General features: G+C 32.8%; 1 protein-coding gene across 2 annotated transcripts in view; it reads left to right on the forward strand.

The window, feature by feature from the left end:
* Nucleotides 1-1,588: 1,588 nt before the first annotated feature.
* Cadm2 (cell adhesion molecule 2) overlaps nt 1,589-20,396 on the forward strand; it is a 151,858-nt gene continuing 133,050 nt past the window's right edge. For both annotated transcript variants that reach the window (XM_076867884.2, XM_076867885.2), the window contains exons 1-2: nt 1,589-1,643; nt 3,763-3,900. In XM_076867884.2, coding sequence (XP_076723999.1) covers nt 1,604-1,643; nt 3,763-3,900 — 178 coding nt within the window. In that variant the 5' untranslated portion in view covers nt 1,589-1,603. The remainder of the gene's footprint in view (nt 1,644-3,762; nt 3,901-20,396) is intronic.

Genomic DNA, 20,396 nt, shown 5'->3' on the forward strand with positions numbered 1-20,396 from the left:
AGTATTGACTTCTATTAGTTATTTTTTCCTCATTTAAGTCATGATTTTCCTAGTGTTTGGTATAACCACTATGTTTTTTTGTTTATATCCTGGACATTTTGGCTATTATATTAGGCAACTCTGAATATTTTTTAGGTCTACTGTTCTATGAGGCATTCTTTTGATTAGGTTTAACACACAGTTTGTTTCTTATATTTACAGGCTCTGAGTCTAAATTAATAAAATTTAATTTTATTAAATTAAATTTAATTTAATTTTTAATTTTCATGGAATTTATGGTCTGTTTGACTTTTCAGATTCCACTCAGAGTTATACTGATCTATATTGATATCGCCTAAGGGCAAAGAAGCTTCCCCAGGCCAGGCCTGTACTAGTTCATGTTGGGCAAGGGGTTCTCTAGCTCCTAAGAACTACTTTTAGGACCCTCACTGTCCAATTGCTTATTGCCTGTAGATGATGAAGGGAATTTCAATCTGATGAGGAGGAAAGTGATTGTTGTCCTTTGTCAGTGAAGATCCTCCTTGATTCCCCTTGCAGGTGACCTATCTTCCTGAGGCTGGGGAACTTCCATTAGATCAGTAATAAAACTGAATTTGCTGATGCCACCTCTGCTGCCTGGTTTGGTTAGGAAAAGCTGGGCCTGGATCATCTTTTACTGTTGTTTAGGTAGCCTTCATGCTGCCCCTCAGGTCCTGGTGTCCCTACCACTGCTCCTTCATCTTTCTTTCTTTCAAAATACTCTTTTGGATGTCTCTAGCTTAATGTGATATTTTATGCTGTACTTAACTAAATACATAATAATAAACATGTATTTTTACCCTTTTTCCCCAAAATAAAGTCAAGAGAAGCATAACTCAACAGAATTCTGAGAGATATTCTGGAGAAACAAATGTATTGTCTCAGAAAAGTGATTCAAACCAAAGAATATATTAACAGAGTACACTAGCCAATCAGAGTACACTTAATTATAGATATTTTTCAACTAAACATCAGATCAAATTAAAATAAAGTTTAACAAGTGTCTTTACTTCAGAGAGCTTTTAATATGCCAATATTCTTTGTTTGGGGCTCTTGTAAGAACTGTAGCAAGGTTTCAAGTTTCCAAAATTTATCTGTCCGTACAAGTGAGTCCATTTTGTTCATAGTTGTTTTGGGCACTGACATTTCATGAAAGACTTTGTGAAGGAAAGCTATTTTCACAACCGGTATCTACCTCATCTAAAGTATTACACTAGATTCAATCATTTAATTAAAAAGTTATTTCTGAGAACACTAAGGAGCACCTAATTCTACTTTCTACTTTGATTTTAAAAAAAATCAGATAAAATATTTCAGTATATTTAAGCCTTCCTTTAAACTGATTCAAGAAGCAAAATTTAGATGCACAGCCAAATTAAATGTTTATTGCATTGTGTTTAAAATATGTGGTCTGAAAGTATCGACTGTTCTCTAATGTTGCCATTCACATTTTCAATATTTTCCCTTTCCAGCTTTAAGGGACAATAGGATTGAGCTGGTTCGTGCTTCCTGGCATGAATTGAGTATCAGTGTCAGTGATGTGTCTCTCTCTGATGAAGGACAATACACCTGTTCCTTATTTACAATGCCTGTCAAAACTTCCAAGGCCTATCTCACTGTTCTGGGTAAGTACAGGAGACTAAACCCATGTAATCACAAAACCAGAGAGATGCATACTGCTATAGCAATATGATTCTGTAAGAAAATGTAGTTTGAAGATCATATTTATAGATGTAGTCTAATTCCTTCTCTGCTACACTACAAAAAAAGGCATTTAAAAATAATTTATTTGCTTCCTCCATTTTATCAATAGTCAAAAGGAGGTACAAAGATTTATATCATCCTCAGAAGGCACAAGGGCATTGTGTTCTGTAGCTAGCAACACATACTCCTTTTCTTAATTTCCAATTGGACCTCTTTATATCAAATCATCTATACATCTTGTATTCTGCTCCTTTTATGAGTTGACAGAATAATGAATATAATGAGTTCGACTTGTATCTATAGTATGCTTCTACGTTTTATCTTATAAGTCACCTGGTGAGGGCCTTCTCTAATAACCTGTGGCTTTCAAAAATGACCCCTTTGTGTACTTTTGTGCATTTAAATGGCCCTGACATTTCCATGGGACTTCTTTCCTTTTAAATTTGTATTTTCTGGATCCGAAATGAAGTACATAATGTCACTTGTGCATGCAGCTTGTAGCTTCTTTGTGCTTTTATTCTCTAAGTATTGGGCCATTTTCCCAAAGGTTAAAGTGACATGAAAAAGCAATACATTCATAGAGATTCTGAGGAAATAAAGTTGCAGCTCGAACCTCTCTGTGATTCCACAGATGTCAGTGCCCCAATCAGCTGAAATCGTTGCACTTCATTGAAACACACCTGTGTACTGAACAAGTTAGAGGAACTTAAAAATTGATTTTTTTTTTGCCCCTAGCTTGCCTTCCCTTTTAGATAGATAAAGGCACAACATTGCATTTAAAAGGACAATACAGACTCTTCTTTTAGATAGGAATATTAAAGTTAATCCAGCTTGAGAATTGGTTTTGTGCATAGGATATGAAATATACTCCACTGCAAATCCTACTGAGACTATTTTATAAAAATCACTGAAAGTTTGCCATTAACGACAAGATATAGCCCCTAAAATGGAGTATTTCAGGATAACAACTGCCTAAGCTTAATATATTATTTTGTAGAGAGCCAAATTGGAATTCAAAGAATAGGTGCCTGCTGCATCCAGTTTATTGCATGGTGGTAGGACAAAGATTTTTTTTTTTTTTTTTTAAAGCAATGGTGTAATATCAAGATGAAGACAAGCAATAACAACTATGTAGTTAATTGAAGCATACTGACCCTTTATCTTTGTTTTTCTTGTTGATTTACTTTGCGATTCTCATATTGGTTTTTTCTAACATTCTTACATTTTAATATTTTCAAAACTGAATTAAATAGTTCAACAAGAAAATCTTCAGTCTGCTGTTATTATTTAATACTTTTAAAATAAGTTTTAATATATCTCTACTGAGAAAACTGACTAATATTGCTTAAGAAATGTGTAATATTCTAATTTTTAAATCATCTAAATTCTATTTCTCTGTATTAGTTATCTGCTTATGGTAATTTGGAGTAGAAAAGGTAGTAGTGGTTAGCATTAAAAATAATACATAACATGCTTACCAAAACTACAATTGTATTTTTATAAATGCCCTCAGGAGACATTTTCTACTTTAGATGACAGAAAGGTTAGTAAAGGTGTGATTAATGATGAAACACTTATTCTAAAATTCATATTCTTGAAAAAAGTACATACAGGATAATAATACCTTTTTAAGTGTTAAAGAATTATGAAATCAGTTGATAAAGGTGCTCTTTTAATCAAATCAGATGGTATTATAGCAAATTTAGCATAATTTAAAAAACAGAAATATGTTTTGTGAAACTTTTGTTTTTCACAAATGCAATCTTTCTTCTTCAATTCTTCTACTGGCAAATCTTAAAATATACTGAATACTTGTTTTTAAGATGTACAAAGAATATATTTGCAGGTAAAAGTTTACAATTTATTTTAAAACTACTTTGGACTATATGCATTTCAAAAGCTTTTTAAATATTTTATATAAGTATACACACACACACACACACACACACACACACATCTAAAGCAGTTTGTTTTCTTATGCAGAAGTTTATATCATCCCTAGAGAATGATGCTCACTTTGCTCATTTCCTTAAATTTCAGGTGTTCCTGAGAAGCCTCAAATTAGTGGATTTTCATCACCAGTTATGGAGGGAGACTTAATGCAGCTGACTTGTAAAACATCTGGTAGCAAACCTGCAGCTGACATAAGATGGTTCAAAAATGACAAAGAAATTAAAGGTAAAAAAAAACAAAAAAAATTTCCCCAAATCAAAATTAATGTATTAAAACTAGTATGATATATTGAAAAAAGTAAACTTTACATACTTTTCATTATTTCTCACTGATCAAATGTACTTTGGACAAAATTTTCTCATTTCTTAAATCAGATAATTTTAAAAAGGTATAATATAATCTCTGTGTGCTTCATTTTCCTTTTATGTACAAGAAGTCTAAACCTAATATGTTATGATATTGGATGTAAGGTGTTCCCCAAAGCTCACATGTGAGACCATACAAGAAAGTTTGGAGGAGAAATGATTGGGTTGTAGCATTAACCTAATCAGCGAATTAATCACTGATGAGATTCAATGAGTAGTAGCTGGAGTCAAGTAGGGTGTGGCTAGAGGAAGTGGCTCACTGGGGATGTGGCTTTGGGGTATATATTTTGTATCTGGAGAGTGGAGTCCTTTCCTCTCTCTTTTCTGATCACTGCATGAGCTGCTTCCCTGTGCCTCATTCTTCTGCCATAATGTTCTACCTCGCCTTGAGCTCCAAGGAATGGAGCAAGCCACTTAAGCATTAAGACCTCTGAAATCATGAGACCCTAAATAAACCTTTTATCCTCTACAATTGTGTTGGTTAGGTCCTTTAGTTACAGCAGTGAAAAAGCTGACTAAATCATAATATATGCCTCATCCAAAAACTGGGAAAACAAATGGTTCAATATATAAAAAAATGTATAGGTCCATGCTTGACAATAGTAAGCACTAAGTATATATTACTATTTAAAATTCATATATAATATTTTAGTTATAGATGGAGAAACTGTATAAATTATTGCTCAATTTATTGGTTTTGGGAATTTCAAAATTGGTGAAATAAAACCAGATAAATATCAATAAAACTGATTTCTAGTAATTTCCATAGAAGGTAAAAATAATTGCATGTCTTAGTTAAAATATACATTGTGATTTAAGTGCTTCAAACATCTCTCTCTTCTCTCTATCATTATCTCTCACACATAAACATACACAGAGAAGTTTTCAGGGAGGAAATAAGTTTATATGGGAAATTACTGGTATGGTTAGTTTGTTTGATTTTGTTAAACCCCAAATGTGGTTATCTTGAACCCAATTTAGCACATATATTAACATATAAATACAGAATTGTTTTGCTGATTAATAAAACAATTTGCTTATATCATAGTTATTATTTTCAACATAAACTTCAATAAGACAGGTTTATGGCAAGCACTCTGATTACTTTAACTTCTAATTCTAATAACTTGAGACAGTTTATTTAAATCTTAGTAATGGGCATGCAAACCTAGCTTATACATTTGCATATATTACTAAAAAATTGTGGATCATAATCTATATAAAAGTTTGTCTATTTTCTATTTTATTTGCTCTTTCATTATTATTGTGTCTAAAACTAGGATCTCAGAATCTCACCTATAATTCAATACTAATCACTTCCTTCATTTCAGAAATAATAGACATATTTTACTTGATCAAATTTTGGGAAATACTTACCTAAGACACATTTGGACAGCTTACTCTGCTAAATGAGTTACCATTTAACTGAATTCTTGTATTCTAGTAAAGTTTATTAACATCCATTTTAATTCTTCCTTTAGGATATGTTTGTTTGGACATTTCCAGACTCAGTTAAATCTTTCTTAAGTAGACCTTCCATCCTACTTCCAGAGTTATCTTACTATGACAAGAATCAGTTACGGTCAGTTTTCTGCTTAAGTACTTTTGATGGAAAGCCCTAAATTGCAGGATAATTTTAAAATCCTCTTTCTGTAGCTTATAGGAATTCTATAGGCAGTGAATTTTTATATATCACATATGTCTTTTTGTATGAACGTTCTGGTTCATGATAGAACACACTCCTTAATATGCCACTGCAATGAATTACTGTTACCTACATTCATCCTGACATAATTAGTTCATTCAATAATTAGTCAGTTCTCCATTTTTAAGCCTTTTATTTTTGTCCCAAGGATTTTTCTCTTTTTCCCTCTGGTAAGTCATAGACTCTAACATATTAAGTACATTAATATTGATTAGTTGTTTTTAATATTGCAGCTTTATAAGAAACTGATGTACTCAAATTTTTATAAAAGAACTTACTTTTTTAATCCATGTAGCCTCTGATTTGAATGCCAAACAGATTTGATGATATCTTGGGGTGGAGATTCTGTTTGAAGTTTGATCTTGTAAACACCATACTTGAATGCCATCTGAATTAAGACCAGAACTATATTCAAGACATAAATGTACAGAATCAGCATATGGTTCTATATTCACAAGTTGTGAAGCCTCCTTGTTTTTACACCCACTAGTGCGTGGCCATTTACAGAGCATTTGTTATCCCTACATTTTCATTTGTCTAAAGAACTCTTTCTTTGTATCCAATTCTTACATATTTACATATTTTTCTTCCCAGTCAGATGGTGAACTTCCTGAGCAGTGTAAACTTCATTTTTATAGGTGTATATATGTAAATAAAATAAGTGCCATCATCTGCACAGAGTGAGTGTTCATCACAGTTGCAGTCCTCTGGATATGCCAAGTGAATTTCCTCGCTACAGCCCCTTTAGCCAACATGCCTCACTGCAGGGAGAGCTTCATTCTTATCTCACACTGTCTTGTCTTTTCAGACATGAAAATTTGACTTTCTATTACCATCCGACTGTTTTTAGTATAATATTACTTGACACTTTTAAAAAAGATAATCCCGAGTGTAAAGCAAAGGGAAAAGTGGGTCTAATAGAATCAAATTAAATTGAATTCAATTTGGAGGCATTGTTAAAAAATGCCTCCAAATTTCACAGTATTTTATGGTGCATGAAGATTCAAATCAAGAAAATAAAAACCTTGATTTGGAGATATTTATGATGTCTTTGGAATTATTAAACAAATTATGGAGAGTATTTTCTCTAGAGATTTGTCTCTACACATTTTTTTATTTTTTTCTATTATTACCTAAGTATAAATTATTTTAAGTTTCTAGATGAAAATTACTGGATTATAAGGCAGTGGCCCTTAAATTTCAACAGGTATCATCATTCCTTATCAAGCTTCTTGAATCTTACAGGATCCTCACCCTAAATTTTCTGATTGAGTAGGTTTAAAGTAGAACCTGAGAATATGCCTTTTAGCATTGTGTTAAATGTGTGAGTGATACTCATGTTCCTCTTTGGAGACTAGTTGTCATAGAGAATGTAAAATGAAAAATATCAGTAATCCACATAGAAAGCCTGTCTCTAATATATGTTTTCTCATCTGTTTAATGAGGATAAAAATGCTTGTTTCAAAATATTGTTGGCAAAAATCCTACACAAACCAATACATAAAATGTTGTCCAGTACATAAGAACATTTTGGATATTATATCTTTTCTATTATTATTATACTCAGCAAATCATGACTGATGAGCTGTACCAATCCCCCGAATAAAACTGCAAACATAAACAAACAAAACACAAATAGTCCCTCAAGGTACTCACAATTGGGGGATAGACATATAATGATAAGATCTACCTGGCACAAATATATGAACTGGCTACAGTTTTTGTACAAAAGAAGCAGAGACCAGGCCTACTTTGTGGGAAAAGTGAAGGCTCAACTGTTCTTTGATGAAAGTGAAACTTACATTTTATTGACTTTACTGAGTTTACTGGGCTAGGAGTGAAAGAAGTAGTAGGACAATCTCAGGAAAAATAATCCATGTATCTATGCAGGTTACAAACATGCAATTGAAGTAACTGAAATTTAAGTGTGATATAAGCATGAAAGGTAAACAAGGAGGCAGGAGAGCCGAGATAGGTCATGGATCTTTTATTACAGATTAAGTTCGGAATATATTCTGTAGGCAATGGAGAGACATTTTTTTTTTTTTTTTTTTGTCTATAAGCTTTAAACTGTAGAATAAGATGATCATAATTCCATCTAACTCTGTTTTTTTCCTCCCTCCAGGAGCTACTCAGACACTTCTTTGGTGCCTCTGGGCAGCTCTGCATCCAAAACCACAGGTGTTACTCACTGAAGTCTTTAATCTTCTGGGTAGCAAGGAAGTCTGAATATTTGCCATTTAGTGTCAAAAAAGATGTGCAGTGCCTTCCTAAATCTTTTGGCTCCCTGAGAGCTGACAGTTACATTAAAAATTTCATTCCATGTATAAGTTTGATAATTTGTAGTTTGAGTGTTTCTTATTGCAAAATTTTGAGATTTTCTTTTTCAGCTAAGTTTAACTTTAATGGGTTAGGCAGAATTCTATAACCCTCAATGACCCACACCCTAATGTAAACCTTTCACTTTGAGAGTAGGAGGGAATTGTGACTATGAAGTGACATGACTTGTCATGTCATAATCAACGTAATTTGATTATGTTACCTTATATGGCAAAAGCGGTCTTGCAGATATAACTATGGTTCCCTTCCAACAAAGGAAGGTTATGAAAAGTGGGTTGACATAATGAAGTAGGGTCTTCAGAAAAGAGTAAAGTGTCAGAAAGACATTCTTCTCTTGACCTGGAAGAAAACAAACAGCTATTAGAAAGATATTCTTCTCCTGACCTGAAAGAAAAAAAAATTAAATTAAATTAAAAAAACAGCTATTTTGAACTGTTTGTAGGAGTCATGTGGCAGTAACTGTTGGTGAACTCTTCAGAGATAAAAGCCTTCCATGAGTGAATAGGGAAATGAACAGGCTAGCAACCAGTAAATTTGAGGAGGACAATAAAACTTAAATGGGAACGGTACCCCCATCCAACACCTTGATTTAGTACAGTGACATTAAATGCAGGACCAAACTAAACCCTGGATTCCTAAACTACAGAAACCATAACATAAAAAATATGTGTTGCTGTAATTGACTAAGCTTGTTGAGATCTAGAAAAGACAGAGTAATTTTTCATATTTATATATCTTGCAGAGATTGGGCTTGGATATATATTCTTAAAGAAAGACCCAGAACTTCAGCTTAGAGAAAAATCTGAGGTTTGGAAGAATGGTTAAGAGACATTTTAAGCACAAAGCTAATAGGATTCTGAACCAGTGCAATTATTTTACCAAGGCATTTATCTGAAAGAGAAGATAAATGTCAGGTGAACTAGGGGAATGATACTGAGAGATGGACCAAAACTAGGGACAAACACTATACAATTCAGGTCCCTGGATAATGAAATCTACTCATTGAAAATAAGAAAGGCATGAAGATAAAATAGTTCAGACACAAATAATGTTTATTAAAATATTTAGATTGAATTATTTATATAGAATGTAAAAAGTCATGTTAATAAGCTTTTGAATTTAGGTGACTTATAATCAGGAAAGAGATTTGGATCACAGCAAAGTACATCTATGGTGAGGGAAATTTTAAGATTTAACCTTTTACAATAGTCATTTCTCTTCATATGTGCAGCATATTTAAAACAGAACTTCTCTCGGTATGTTATCCCTATCCTGGTAATTATGCCATCTAATAATGTGCATATCCATCAAAACCCAAGTTCCTTGGCGAGTCCTTGAAATTTATCAACTCCCAACAGCATTGCCATTAGTCTGCAGATGTTATTTATTTTATTACCTACCATGTGTTTCAAAATGTTTGGCCATTAAACTTGAGTTGACTTTAGCTGTGTTTCCCTGTATGAAGAGGTTTTTTCATATATTTTAATGTCAATCAAAGATAGTGCATCTGCTAATTTCCTAGTGGGCTAAATATAGCATAATTTTACTGTAAGCTACTTAGTAAATAACTTGTCAGCAGTTGGCAAGATATGAGTGAACTTCTTAAGGCTGTGTTTCTCAAAAGGTGGCTCTTAGACCACTTGGATTACAATCACCTTAGATAGTTTTTTTTAAAAAAGGAGATTCCTAGTCTCAAAGAAGACACACTAAATCAGAATTCCTGGATGTCAGGATTAAAAAACTTAATATTTCTCAAATACATCAGTTGATTCAAAATCCACAGGATTAGAGACTAGTCAATAGGTATTCAGAAGTGAAGGAGGAGACCAGAAAGACCTACAGTTAGAAAATGGCTCTTAATATGCTATGTAACTTAGGAGTCTATTCTAAAGGGATGTTATCTAAAATTGAATCAATACATACTTTAGTATTTTAATGTTTCTGAAAATTATGCTTTTACAAAGCTCTTAGCAATATTCATTGGCCATATAATTATTTTTGCTTTTTCTTTGTATTCTTTTCTTCAATTGAACTTATGTGGGTTTGACTTTGATATGAGTAGATTATCTATCTGACTTCTGCATTTTATGTTGCAAAACTAGTTTTAGCTCAATGACTCATTTAACATCAGTCATATAAACCTTCATTTGAAGTGAATTAAATAGTAACATAAATTAGAGATTATAAATTCTTTGAAGATAAATATAAAAGAAAATAAGGACAGATTTGTACCATTTGAGTTTAGTCCTTGCATTACATAAGAACTAATTGAAAGCATTATTTAAACTTAAAGAATATACCATACATTTATTAATTTGTACATATATTTTTAATACTTATCTATTTTAAAATGTCCTTGCTGTGTAAGTTAAGACAATGCTGGACACAGTATCAAGTGAGAAAAAGTAACAACATCAGTAACAGCTATATATAGGATATATGTATGTCTGTACTTGAGTGTGTGCTTGTGAGAAAATGCATGTACAGAAATTGGAGTTTTCTGAATGCTGTTAAATGTATTATGTAAAGATTCTAGAGGCAACACTGTAAGATGCATAAATTGTCCTATGAAAGAGGAAAGAGATGCAACAATTGCTTCCTGTAGGTGTCAGTGGTTGATCATATGGTATGTACTTTTATTTTTCTAGTTTATTTCTCTTCACATAAATATTTTGAATTCACCATCAGTTATATGAGTAAATATACTACAATTTGTTTGTCTTTTCCTTTTGATAGAATTTGGGTTGTTAACAATTTGGAATAATTGTACTAAAGCTTTCGTGATCATTATCATCTAAGTCTTTCTATGTCCATATGCTTTCATTTCTCTTTGCTAAGTGCTTAGATGAGGACTAGTTCGATCATGTGATAAACATATATTTACTTAAAAATAAAAATTGCCCAAATTTTTTGGAAAGTAGTTGTACTACTTCATGAAGTCCAGTTAACTATTTTTTGCCTTTACGAGTCATGCTTTTATATTGTTTACAAGAAATTTTCACTTAATCCAAGGTCAGAAAGATTACTCCAATAAATTGTAACATTTAGATTTAGGTTTAATCTATTTCAAATTAATTTTTGTACATCAAATGCCTTTGTAGTTTCTGTCAGACTTGTTAGTTCTGGGTCTGCTTCAAATGGTTGATCTATCTCCTTATTATAGGTGGCACTTTCCTGCTACTTTGAACGAGTTGTAGTTTCATGCTTGGATCTAGATATTGTGAGTTTTACCTTTTTTTTTTTTTTTTTTACTGAATATTTTCACATTTCCATAACTATTCTTAAGCATTACTCTTGGTAAGTTACTTAAAAATTATTCCTTTCAGAGATTATTTTAAATTTCTTTGTTGAGATCAGAGCAGTCTTTTTTCTAAATTACATTTTAGTCATCACTAATGACTAAATTATGAGTATTTTTAGTCTGATTGGTAACAACAGGCACCATTCCAGCACTGGATGAGCACCATCTACCATTTCCAATAATTCTTTCAGATGGTTCTTGTCCAAGCCTCAGTTTCCCTATTCAGATACCTTAATTAGTCCTTACTTTGCTGAATAGAGGAGGATCTCTGATGATATCTGCCATTATCTCTCTTGAACTCTCCTCTTTAATACTCTGCCCTTCAAAGGTGATTTGGCCTTCTCAGATATATAGATGTACAGATCCATCTCCTTAATTCAGAGAGTCTGCCAAGTTCAATATTGGGTCCCCATGCATGGATCACATCCTCAAGGCATTAAACATAGGTATTTTTAGGGTTCAGTTAATTTGTTTTCCATCTCTCAGATATCACTGTCCATTATTAAGTGTTTTTTTTTTTTTTTTCAAATGAAAGGTAATATTAGTGTTACTGCATCTAGGCTGGAAACAGATGTCCTTGTCTCTATTTTTGAAATGTAGAAGAATAATTCATTTGTTATGATGGTATGGCACTTCAGTTTTGTCTGGTTGTTTGTTTTAAAGTTGTATAATCAATTTAAGAGGATAAAATGAATGAGAATGAAATGTGTCTGTATACATTTTGATGGACTACTCTAGATTAAAAATCATATTGAAGATTAGGCTTCCCTTTATATAATCAAAGGGATTCAGTGCTTTTATGGGTTCTTATACCTTGTGAGAAGATAAAGGAAAGTCCCAGCATATATATAATAGGATGTATAAATTCATATTTTTAACTGGATTTCACTTATCAATTTTGACAAAAAGAGTGTTTTTAAACTTTATTTTAAATTCCTGTTTTTAACCAATGCATTTATTTTAAAGGTTAAAGAAAGTGCATGCCTCAATTATATAGGATTTCCTAATCTATGTCATACTGAAATTATACTCACATAAATATTCAGATATGTTAGATTCTTAGTGCTCATCTTCTGATAGTGGAATTTAATTGTTATTCAGATTTTCATCAGGTCATTTCCAAAAGATCTTTTATGGCTTCTTCATGTTCTAAGAAAGTTGAACTTTTGATATTTCATGGAATTCTGCTTCATGATTTTTGTGGAATATGGAGAGAGAGGTTCAATGTTCCTCTCTCCTTTGGGTAATGACCTTTTGAACTTAGAAGACATTAAAAACATTTTTCAGTTTTTAATTTCCACAAAGATCATAAAACCCTGAAATAAATTTTAATGTGTATTGTATTTTCCAGATGACATTTTAAAATATCTAAATCATAGCATTAAAAAATGATTCTTCAATTATTTTATCAACAAAAGGTGTTAGATTCAAATAGGTCATCATGTTATTATGGTCTACTTGTCATTTTATTATAGCAGTATCTGAGTATTTTGGTAGACTTTCTTATGTTTGCATTGATAATGATGAATTGATGGAGATTGTTTATTGACATTATTAAATACTAATGTAGCTTAGAGTTAGATCATAAATTTCTCTATGACTGTTAAAATGCATTCTTTTTATACTGTTGTATTTATAGCTTGAAAGTACTCAAAACATAAAATCATCAACTTCCAAGAGAATGGCCTTTAGACTTTTTTTTTTTCTTTTTAACCCATAGCTTGTTAAAGGGTCCATTATTTGCATACTTTTATAATTGAGGCAAAACATGGGCTTAGCCATTTTTACTTATTGTTTTATAATTAACAAGTTTATTGAGATATAATGCATGCAATCTAATTAAACTATGTTTACAGTTCAATGTGTACAGTTCAATAGTTTTTAGTAAATTTATAGAACTATGAAACTCTAACCACAATCAATTTAACATTTCATCATCTCATAAAAAATCCTCATACATTTTATCAATGGCTAGTTCCACTCAACCACCTCCCTAACTGGTTCTAGGCAACCACTGTTCTGCTTTATATCAATAATTTTGCCTCTTGTGGACATTATATAGAAGTAAAATAATTCTATCTAGCAATTTCAGAGTTTCCTTTTGCTTTTCATTTTACAATTTCTCTCTCTTTATCAATGTTCATAACTTGGTAAGTCATGGTCATTACATCTTTTTTTTACTTCTTTGAGCATGGTTTCCTTTAGTACTTTGAACAGATTTATAATGGATCATTTGCAGTTTTGTCTTAAGTCCTTCAGTTGAGTCTTTTTATCAGTCGTTTCTGAGGCCTCCTTTTTTCTCCCTTGAAAGGGGGTCACGCTTTTGTGATACTTTGTATGCTTCATGATTTTTCCAGGATGTACAACATTTAAAAAATATAATAATTCTGAAGAGTGATCTTGCCCTAAAGTTTGTTATTTGCTCATTTATTTCCTTACTGATTCGGATGGTGTCAGGCAGCTCTCACAGCCTTTGGCAGGGGCAGTGTTACCCTGGGGCAACAGCAGTTCCAGCAGGACTTCTGTTGATGCTAACTTTGTTTGATTTTTCTGTTAATCTCTCTTCATATTACACCCAGTGTATTTTCCCTTCATTATTTGTGAATTGCTTGTTCTGTTGTTTTTGACAATGCCATGTGTACATATTGTTCCTTAGTCTGGTTGATTTAAATTTGTGACCCTTTGTTACTGGGGTTTTTGTTTGTTTGTTTGTTTGTTTTTGAAGATATATTTGAGATTTTTGTTGACTATGGAAAGGCCCATCTTTACTCATTCTTCGTTTCATTTTCTCTGATAAACCAGCTTATAAGTTTAGCTTTGTTAGTCTCATGTAACTTCTGTTTTCTTCTTACTTGACTTAGATCAAAGTCTCCATTATTTTCAAAAGAGACTTTGTTCTAAAGTTCTTTCCTTCAAAGCTTCTAAATACTGTCTTGCTATGTATGTCCTGACTCTCCTCTGAGCAAAGCCTCTATGTGGCTTTTCTTGAATTTGGGACTTGGCCTGAGTCTACAGTGTGACACCTCTGCTTGTAAGTAAGCATGGAACTAGAGGGGTGATGGTAGACTCTGGTTCTTTGGCCTGCTTCTTCTGGTTTAAAAAACACTATTCTTTCTATGAATGAGCTGAAATAAAAAACGTTGAGCCCCTTTGTTCTTACTGTATGAGTGAGAACCAGGTAGGCAAGAGAACCCAAGCCACTTAGCCACCTGGAGTTTAATTTCTACAAATAAAAGCAGGAATGAGCTGAATAAGAGATGCTCACAGGTTTTTTCCTCCTGGGAAAAAAATATTGCATCCCTTGATGGAATAGAGATGTCAGTTCAGTCTTCTTGGCCACATAATGTCCAGGCAAGTTCCCCTCATGCTGAGTTGGGGAGGATGTGGAAGCAGGGAGCAAATCATGACTTAGGTGCCACAAATTTCACCCATTCTTACTGAGATTTAACAGATTTTATTGAATGATTTTTCTTCATTTGTATGAGTGTAATTTCCACAGACATAAATGTGTGTGTGTTTGTGTGTAAATAATTTTCACAAGTATTAGTTGGTTTCTTGGAGAGAAGATTTGTTGATGTTCTGGAGGTCACCTCTGTATTATTTTTTCTATTCATATATTTTTTTCAAGAAGAAGAGAAAAGGACTAAGAATTAGTAATAGAAGGAAAAAAAGAGAAATTTCAGTTTTTTTCTCAGTTATAAGAATTCATATATTATACTGAGCTTTGTGAGTATCCCAGTGGATAATTGCTATTTAGAAGTGATATTTTGCTGAGGAAACAAGGCCTGTTAAAAAAGAATTGACAAAACTCTATTAGCACATGGTGCAGACAAACATTGTAGTATAGTCTGAAAGGTAGTTTTTCAGAAACATAGTCAATAATCAATCAATAAATGATTCGGTTTTAAAATAGGTACATGAGGGGCAGCTTGTTTAATTTCACATGTGCTTAAAGCTATAAAACTTTATAAAATAAATTGGTAACTAGAGAATTGTAATACTTTAAAAGATTTTCATTTAGCTACTGCTTACAGACTTCACAGATATTTTTATTTTCTTAAAAAATTATTTTAATGGAGAACTTTAAATTTTTTTCTATCCTCTTGTATCATTTTTTGGGTTTGCAATAAAGTAATTGTTTTTAGTATAGTAGAGGAAAAAAACATACTCTGATGTAAACAAATATAGTTGTTACCCTACAACACCAGGCTTGGAATCAGGTAATAATTTTTTTTTATATTTTCCAATCAAATGGTGTACCCTTTTTGATTCAGCCTAAGAAAAATTGTATAAAATATATAATATTTTCTTGAAAGAGGTTGCCAGTGAAAATTGACTTTTCATGTCAAGCTCTTGGTCAGTTGTCCTGAGGTTCATTCAGGCTACTATAAAGTGAAAAGAGGTATTGTCAGTGAAAGGAGCATGAGGGAACCTATTACAACCATAAAGTTTATTCCTTGGCTATAGAGAATTCACTGATTGACCAACTTTATCATGATTCAGTTCCTTTCTCTCTTGGTTTCAATGCAACCAGCTAATGGTTTTTCCTTCTATTTTGCCCATCATATCTTTAACCCATATATCATGCTCTGTCATTAGACTGGCTAAACTATGATATTTACAGAACCCACTGTGGGATATATCTGTTTGTACATGTATGTACACAAATATGTGTTTTCTGCTTTTGTTCCTTTTAATTCTTCAAGTTCTATAACACAGTAAAGCCTATTGTGGTAGAGAATCTGCATCAGACTATTAGTTACATTGTTTACATTTGGGGATAAGGTTTCATGCTTACAACCTGGATATCAAACATCCTTGGGTTAAATATCTCTGTAGGGTACATCATGCCTAATTAGAGTCACACATGATAGAACATGACAAGCATTCAGCAAGGAATGCCTGGAAAGTAAATTATCTGGGAGAGGAGTTTACTATTAAAGGGAGAACTTCATCATGGATTAAAATACAGAGTACAGACAGAACAGAGAACTAAAACCTTATTTTCATATTTACATCAAACTTTTAGTATTTATGATTGTCATTCCATTAATTACAAAATTTTAAGGAGTCCCTAATAAAATATTGTGATCTAGAACTAGACTTGCAAAAGACTGCTAGTTCTTCACATCCCCATCTCTTTTGGAGGTTTTATATTTATGAACAATTGCTGGAGTGAAAACTGAGTATGAAGTATCCAGTGTAAGTTTTACAAATCATGCAGGATGTAACCTCACAACTTATAACAAGCTGTTTAAGTCAAAAAGAGGAAGGACTGGTTAAAACTGACAAATGTTGTTTTAAGCACATTGAATATTAGAGCAGAAATGATAAGTAATATTCACATTTCTGTAGGTCATTAAAATGTTAACAACAACAACAACAACAAAATATTATCCTGAGGACAAGCTAATCTGTTTCCTTGCTTATTACAACAAATTATGAATTGATCACCTGAATAACCATTTTTTTCCTCTCTATATAATAGTCTATCTCATATAATCTTTTAGAAGGGATTTCTTTTTATTATTATTATTAGTAGTAGTTGTTCAAAACATTACAAGTGGATTATGAACTCCCATTTTTACCCCGTATAAAGATTGCAGAATCACATTGGTTACACATCAGTGTTTTTACATACTGCCATACTAGTGTATGTTGTATTCTGCTGCCCTTCCTATCCTCTCCTCTACTATCCCCCCTCCCCTCCCCTCCCTTCCCATGGAAGGGATTTCTGACATGGCAAGAATAAAAGAACAGACCCGATATTGTTAGTACTTAAAATATTACCTTCCTTGGTATTTTCACACTTGGCCACTGAGCCACATCCCCATTCCTATTTTATACTTTATTTAGAGACAGTTGAGTTGTTTAGTGCCTCACTGCTGAGGCTGCCTTTGAATTTGCTATCCTCCTGTCTTAGCCTCCTGAGCCACTGGGATTACAGATATGTGCCACCATGCCTAGCTTTTAATGTAATAATTTTTAAAGGAATTAATTATCTTCTTTATTAGATGGTTTCCTAGACTGGGCAACATAACTCCTAGTATTTTTTTTTAAACAAGAAAGTAAATAAGGGATTAAGAATATATAAATACAGAATTTATCAATCACTTGACAAAAAGTGACCTAAAATATAAACTCAGTAATTTTCAGTGGTGACTCTACTCCTCATAGATTATAAGAATGTGATACACAATCCTTGGTATCCTTTTGGGGCACTAAACCTTAATAGTTATTCAAATGTTGCCTCTATACCACTGAATAGTGATTAAATTTGGTTTAAAAGTTTTGAGGGAGAGTGACTATATAGCTTGTTTTGTTCTCAAAGGATTTGAACATGTACAAAAACAAATAGATTGACTAACATAAAAAAATAATGGTATTAAAAATGAAACAAAACCCAGTTAGTGTAGAACAATTGAATGGAATCTAAAGTGAGATTAGTAGCAAATTACTTGTAGAAGTATTTTCACATTTATCAATAGTGAAATTCAAACTTTTATTTTTCTCTAACTACTACAAAGAAAGAGATATGAGCAGTACCTATCATGCTCACAATCCAGTTGTACAAGTGGTTTAACATTTTCTGTTACTGAGAGGAGAGAGTGTTTCTCTGAGTCCATGTGCCTAAACAACATTTTAATATTGAATGCAGTAATCATCAGAATACCTGCAAGAAAATTCTTACAGTTGGTTCTTCTACCACTTCTCATCACAGACATGTGAGAGAGCATGTGAGAGAAATTTGATAAAAAAGTAAAATTCTAACTTTCTACTCATCTGTTTGACTTAAAATGGTACTTTGGGAAGATTTAGATAAATGAAATAGAACCCCTTAATCAGTACTCCATAAATCTTACTTTTTTCTTCTCTAACCTTTTGAAATCTATGAAGAAGAGCTGAGTTTCATTAATATTCCTTGTACAATGGAAAAGTTACTTCGTGTTACCAGTATTTTGGGGGCCATCCCTTTCAGACTTAGTTAAAACCACATTTAAGACTGGCACTCCCTTGTTAAAACTGGATATGATAAGGAGGATTAAAAAAAAAAAAAAAAAAAACAACCTTTCAACCTTGCGGGTAGAAGATGTATGAAGGAGTGCTCACAGGTGAGAATAGGATTTGTTTTGAGGTCTTTTCCAGTACACAGATGAAAATGGACATTAGACTTTAGTTGGCTTCCTGGCTGCTCTGTGCTGAACAGCTTCCCTCTGCTATGCCCTTCCACCATAATGCTCTGCTTCACTTGGGACCAGAGCAAAGGAGTAGGCCAACCATGGACTGAGACATCTGGAAACTTTTAGTGCCGATTAATTAGAATTGGGCTTCATTGCTGAGTACTCATGTGGTCCCTCTGAATAGCCAGGCTTCTCAGAGTCCTTTGTGTTCCCTTCTTGATTTGTGTTTTGGAAACCCAGTTTCTTAGCCTGGGCTCTGAACTCTTGTCTGTTGAGAATAAAAATAACCTATGGTTTAAACTGATTTGATTATAACCTTGATGATTAAGTAAGCAAAGATTTTTCACTTAGGAAAGACACATCCCCTTTTCAACATGCTTAACTTCCAGAAACCTGAAACAACCTGATTTTTGCCACCAACTTTCAACAGATGTTTCAACTGGATTTCCAGAAATAAGAGTCATGAGAGTTCTTAGAAGTCTATTTTTATGTCCTGATTCACCTTCTTAGGAGGTTTATGAGTGCTTCTGTGTAGTTTAACAATGAATATTTATCTTCAACATAAAGGGATCTGACAAATTTGGACTTTTTCAGAGTTCTGGCTCCCTGGAAGTTGTAACACTTAAGAAATCCTTTGCATGTCTTTGTGTTTTAGGAGCAGCTGACCCTAAGTACAAGTATAATAAGACTGTCCCATCTCTTATCCTTCCTTATAATACCCCAAACTAAAGGATATTTCCCTTATTTACTTGCTTATGTAAATTCCTAAATCCCCCTTCCTTTTCTTTGAGATGTTCCTCATTAATTAACACTCTCCTTATTGCAATAGCCTGAATAAAATAATATCCTTGGGCACAGTGGCACACACCTGTAATCCCAGCTACTAGAGAGACAGAGGAAGGAGTATCACAAGTTTGAGGCCAGCCTGGGTAACTTCATGAGAGCAAATAACAAAAAAAGGGCTGAGGATTAGCCCTTGTATTTCACTATTGATAAATTTGAAAATACTTCTAACACAGAGCTCTTCTAGCATGCATGAGGCCCTGAGTTTGATCCCCAGGACTGACCCCCAAAATAATAGTAAAGAAATAAATTTTAAAATGAAAAAGAAAAAGAAAGTGATTTTTAATGTTCTACTGTGTAACATGTGACCTCACTATGTTTTGTCTGGGGAATGTTTAAAACAAATATAAAATGAAAAGTTTTGCTTAAACATTTTTTTAAAACTTTTATAAAATAGCACTTTAAGCTGAAAAGTAAGAACTGATATTTCCTCTAAGACAAATAGGTTTCAAAATATGCTCTAAGTTACTGAATGAGTAATTCACATAAAGTTACTTTTATATCCAGAAAAAAATAGGGATTTGTAGGAAATTTAATCTATAGAATGTCTGTTAAGCAGTGAATCAACATACCTGGTCCTCTAATAAGGTCATATCTATCATTCGACAACAAGATTGAGTCACATACAATGTGCACATTTTCCATTCTCAGTGACAAGAGGGCATCATTCAGCTTACTGATGAGGGCCTCAGATAATATTTATAGCAGTGATGTGGATTCAGAATAAGTTCCTTGATTTCTCCCACTGAAATTATCATGTAATTCATCATTAACCACTAACTTCTGCAATCCTTGCCTCTGAAATTAGGAAGAATTGCTTTTATGAACCATGACATCATCATAATAAAATTCAATTGCTAAATAAGCTTCCTGGGTTAATACAGATACCCTATGTTTTGCTCCTGGACAAAGAATTCAAGGCTCAAATGGGAGGTGCCATCTGATACCTACATCATTCCTAAGCATTATATCCAAAAGCAAGTGCA

The sequence above is a fragment of the Callospermophilus lateralis genome, chromosome 10 (assembly GCF_048772815.1).
Source record: "Callospermophilus lateralis isolate mCalLat2 chromosome 10, mCalLat2.hap1, whole genome shotgun sequence".
Classification (NCBI taxonomy): domain Eukaryota; kingdom Metazoa; phylum Chordata; class Mammalia; order Rodentia; family Sciuridae; genus Callospermophilus; species Callospermophilus lateralis.